Raw genomic sequence first — 3,983 nt, forward strand, 5'->3', positions numbered from 1 at the left:
ATAAGCACAAAGGGAACAAAAATTGTTAGTGTCTATACCTCTATAGTAACCAATGATAGAGAAATAAAAGTAGTGTGTGAAAGGTTATGTTGAAGAGGGTGTGGAAATGATAAGAGTTTACCGTTTTAGATAGTATAATGATCTATATGTTACACAAATAGAAATTGTGTTGTGTTGCACTTATATATGGATCTAAGGAATGCTTATAAGATCGTATGTATGACAAAGGAAAAAGAAATTTTATTAAAAATGATTGAAAATTCTATAACTAAGTGGAATTCCTTCTAAGACCTTCCTTATATTCAAACATCTATTTAATACCAAATTATTTGTCTTAGACTAGCACTAGTTCATTTTCAAAAATTTATTTTTATGACACTACATTGCACCTAAAATTGTATTCTTCATATTATACTATATTTTATTACTTAAGAAATTAACTTTTCTACTTTACAAAGTTGAAAATCTTGGGATACAATCAGTGTTAGTGTTAAAAAGTCCAAACTATGTGTCTAGAGTTTGGTATCTCAAGATATCTTCCTAGGTATGGTCGATCGTGATTTATTACACTAAACAATATTTCAAAGTTTACATAATTATAATAATTTAGTACTCATGAACATTTATCACTTGTCAACTTATTCTTTTTGAAGACCAATGGAAGGAAAAATTAGACTCATTTTAGGTCCCATAGGTACAATCCAATCATAGGCTCTTGGATTCTCAGCTATTATTTATAGATCTTGATAGTTTCTTCCTAGATCTACAACAAGCTTGAAATTTGTAGGATGTAATATGAAGAAAATTATTCTCAATATTGATCTAATTTCTAAGTTATCTATAATTTATTGTACTTGCATTTTTCATTATTGCCTATTTATCCCAATGTCTTTAAACTTAGCTTACAAATTGTTATTATTTTGATTGGAACTTGTACTAATTGGGTCATAATGGGGGATCATCCTGAGGAATATGTCGTTGAGGCATTAACACCTCATTGCTGAGATTCAAACCTTGATCATAGATTACCATTGTGTTGTAACTATATGATCAACCCCAAATCAAGGGTAAACAATCTCAATCGTTGGTGTGGTCAAAAGTATACACATGAGATTTGAACCTTGCGCGTAGGCACTATAGGCAATAAGCCCCACCATTTCACCAAAAGGTCACCCCTTAGCTTACAAATTAATTTAAAATCTATCTACTACTTGTTATTTGGAAAACTCGGGCTTTTGATCTAGTTTAAGTGTAGAGACCACTAGTGAAAGATCTATTCTCATAAGGTCATTTTGGGGGACCACCATCGCCACACTTCACTTGTTCCAACCTACAAGCTCAACCACCTAGTGAGGGCACAAGCCTTACAAACTCAATAGCTCAACACAAGTTTGACCCTTAATGACTACCTTGCCAACAAAGTGTTTCTACCATGATACTAGTATCTAAAACTAAAATGTATCTACTTATTATCCCATTTATAAAAATTTAATTAACATAAAAATATATTTTCTACCAATACTTCATTACAAATAATAATTATTTTATTTTAAAAAAATCTATTCACAACTTCTTTTAAGTACTCCAATCCAAAGATAATATCACATTAAAATCTAAAATCGACTATCTACCCCTCAATCATTCGATTTATATGTTTCAATTAATTAGATCTAAATCTGTTATATAATCTCAACTCCTTATATAATAATAATAATTATAACATGATTTGCATGAGTCCAAGATCCCTTTAGCTTAGTTAAGGTTGAGCATCTTATTCCCTTATAAAAGCTAAATTCTTTATTAAAGAAGCTTCTTCTTTTTTAATCACAAAATTTTAAGTGGTCTCCTCAAAAGCGGGCAAACAAAGTTGAGTACTTGTGTATGAAAGACCAAGACCAAGTACATCGAAAGCCAATTATTTCTTAGGAGTTAAAACTAGTTTTGTCAAAAACAAAGTCGACAAATTTCATAAAATGTGCGAATTAGTTCATGGATTTTCATATGATAGAAACTTATTCTGCTGTGTGCTACATTATGCCATACATTTGATAGTAGGTTGGACAGTCAAGCTGTTGGAAAATATAGATGATATGTGATTGATTTATTATTAAATTATAGTAGGATGAGTGGAGGGCAGCTCATAGAATAAAAGTTATAATATTATAGATCCAATTGATAAATCCTACCAAATATTAATCTCTCATTTTGAAAAAGATTTCGAGCAGATATAAATATGTCCCTGTGCTTACAGCTCAGAATCCAAAGGTTCATGCTAACACATTCAGAAGCTGAATTTATGGGTTGAAGTTATCAAGGCCAAGGGAAACAGAACCAGAGCTTCAATACATCAAATGGGAAGCTCAAGGTTCAGGCTGTTCCATGTAATGCCCAATGTATGGTTTTACAAGCTGAGAGACATTGGTAGATTCAAAGAGTCGGAGGCGAGACTTCAACGCAACAATAGCCTTAGAGATGAGTCCGGCACCAGTAGTTTTCCTAGATGTGGTTACCACTTTGAAGTGAATCTCAAAGCCTCTGAAGACCAACCTTCTGAGCACCCCAAATCTCAAATGAAGAGGAGCAGAAGCAAATATGCATCATCATCTCATGCATTCATAGACTCCAGAATATCAGTAGGCTGCAGTTGCACAACCACTCTGGGATTTATATGGAACTCAGGGGACAGAAATGGGTATCCTAGCAGTGAAAGCTCAGAGGAAGAAAGGCCAGTGAGATACTATTCTGAACGGCCATTGCTGGTTCTTCAGCAGCAGAATGAAAATGGCAGAGAATTCAAAGAAAAATTAGACGATACTTCAGTACAACATGCTCTTCAACCAAGCAAACATGTTCTTCAGTACGCATACAACAATGCTGCAGGATTGCCTAGTCCAGTACAGGAGTTGGATGATGGAGGCTTATGTGGGCATTCAGGACAGCCAAATCAAGAATCCATGACTACAATGAATGGAATGTTTGAGTTGGTTGAGCACCCATTAACAATGGGTGCCTCTGCCTCTTCATCTGGCCTTCCCCATAATGATCAAGTGAGCCAGAGTGAAGGATCTTTCTTAAATATGATTGGGTCTCAAGATCATTGCAGTGGGTTGGAGAGAAAGAATGTGGGAAGAAGGAGAAGAAATGAAAAGATTGAAGGAAAGAAGGAAATCAAAGAGCCCATTCGTAAAAAGGTCGATGCGGGGCGGAAGCAGATTTCAGCTGATATCATGAATTTCAGCATTGATGGGCCTAAAAAGCAAGGTAAATCAATTCCCCATCTCTCAATTAGAACAGGCCAAAACAATAAAGGGGCTTCTTCTTCTTCTTCTTCAAATCTCTCTGCTGCAGATGATAATACAGAAACCCTCTTAAGAAGAAGTCATTCGACTCGACTCAGAGGAGAATCATCAAATAACCAGAATTTTAAGGCGAAGGTCGATGATGATAAGTCGGTTTCATCAGCCAAGAGTTTGAGTGCTTGCAATCTGTTCTGTTCTGATAAAAGTTCAAGTGAATGTGCAGAGTCAGATCATAAAAGTGCAATCTTTGATAGCTTTGTAGAGATGAAATCTTCATACAATCCGCACAAGGATTTCAGAGACTCAATGTTTGAAATGATAACAGAGAAGGGCATTCATGGCTCCCAAGATCTTCAAAAGCTCCTTGAATGCTATCTGTCTTTGAACTCTAGTGAATACCATGATATCATCTTGAAGGTCTTTAGACAAGTAACGGCAGATTTGAAGAGCACAAAGTCGTGATTTTTAAGTTGGGTAGAGTGATTTTTCTAGGTTAAACTTTAATTTTCAGCCTTGTAAATAATATGTTTGGTATGCACAAACAGAAGAGTAAGAATTTAATTGAGCGCTAATTTGGATCCTGCGTATCTGTTTCTAACTCTACATTTTCTTTGCAAATTGTGTTGGTTTGATGGTTTTTCTCATATTAAATCGCGAGTACAGATGATAATGAAAATAATTCAT

At 34.7% G+C, this 3,983-nt stretch overlaps 1 protein-coding gene across 1 annotated transcript; it reads left to right on the forward strand.

Moving 5' to 3' along the window:
• The first annotated feature begins 2,351 nt into the window (after positions 1 to 2,351).
• Positions 2,352 to 3,761, forward strand: LOC149567251 (uncharacterized). The gene has a single exon (XM_089816619.1). The coding sequence runs from the start codon at positions 2,352 to 2,354 to the stop codon at positions 3,759 to 3,761; it is 1,410 nt and encodes a 469-aa protein (XP_089672745.1).
• Positions 3,762 to 3,983: the final 222 nt, after the last annotated feature.

Source organism: Cupressus sempervirens, chromosome 3, assembly GCF_028749045.1.
Source record: "Cupressus sempervirens isolate cs-2001-9-10 chromosome 3, ASM2874904v1, whole genome shotgun sequence".
NCBI classification, from domain to species: Eukaryota; Viridiplantae; Streptophyta; class Pinopsida; order Cupressales; family Cupressaceae; genus Cupressus; species Cupressus sempervirens.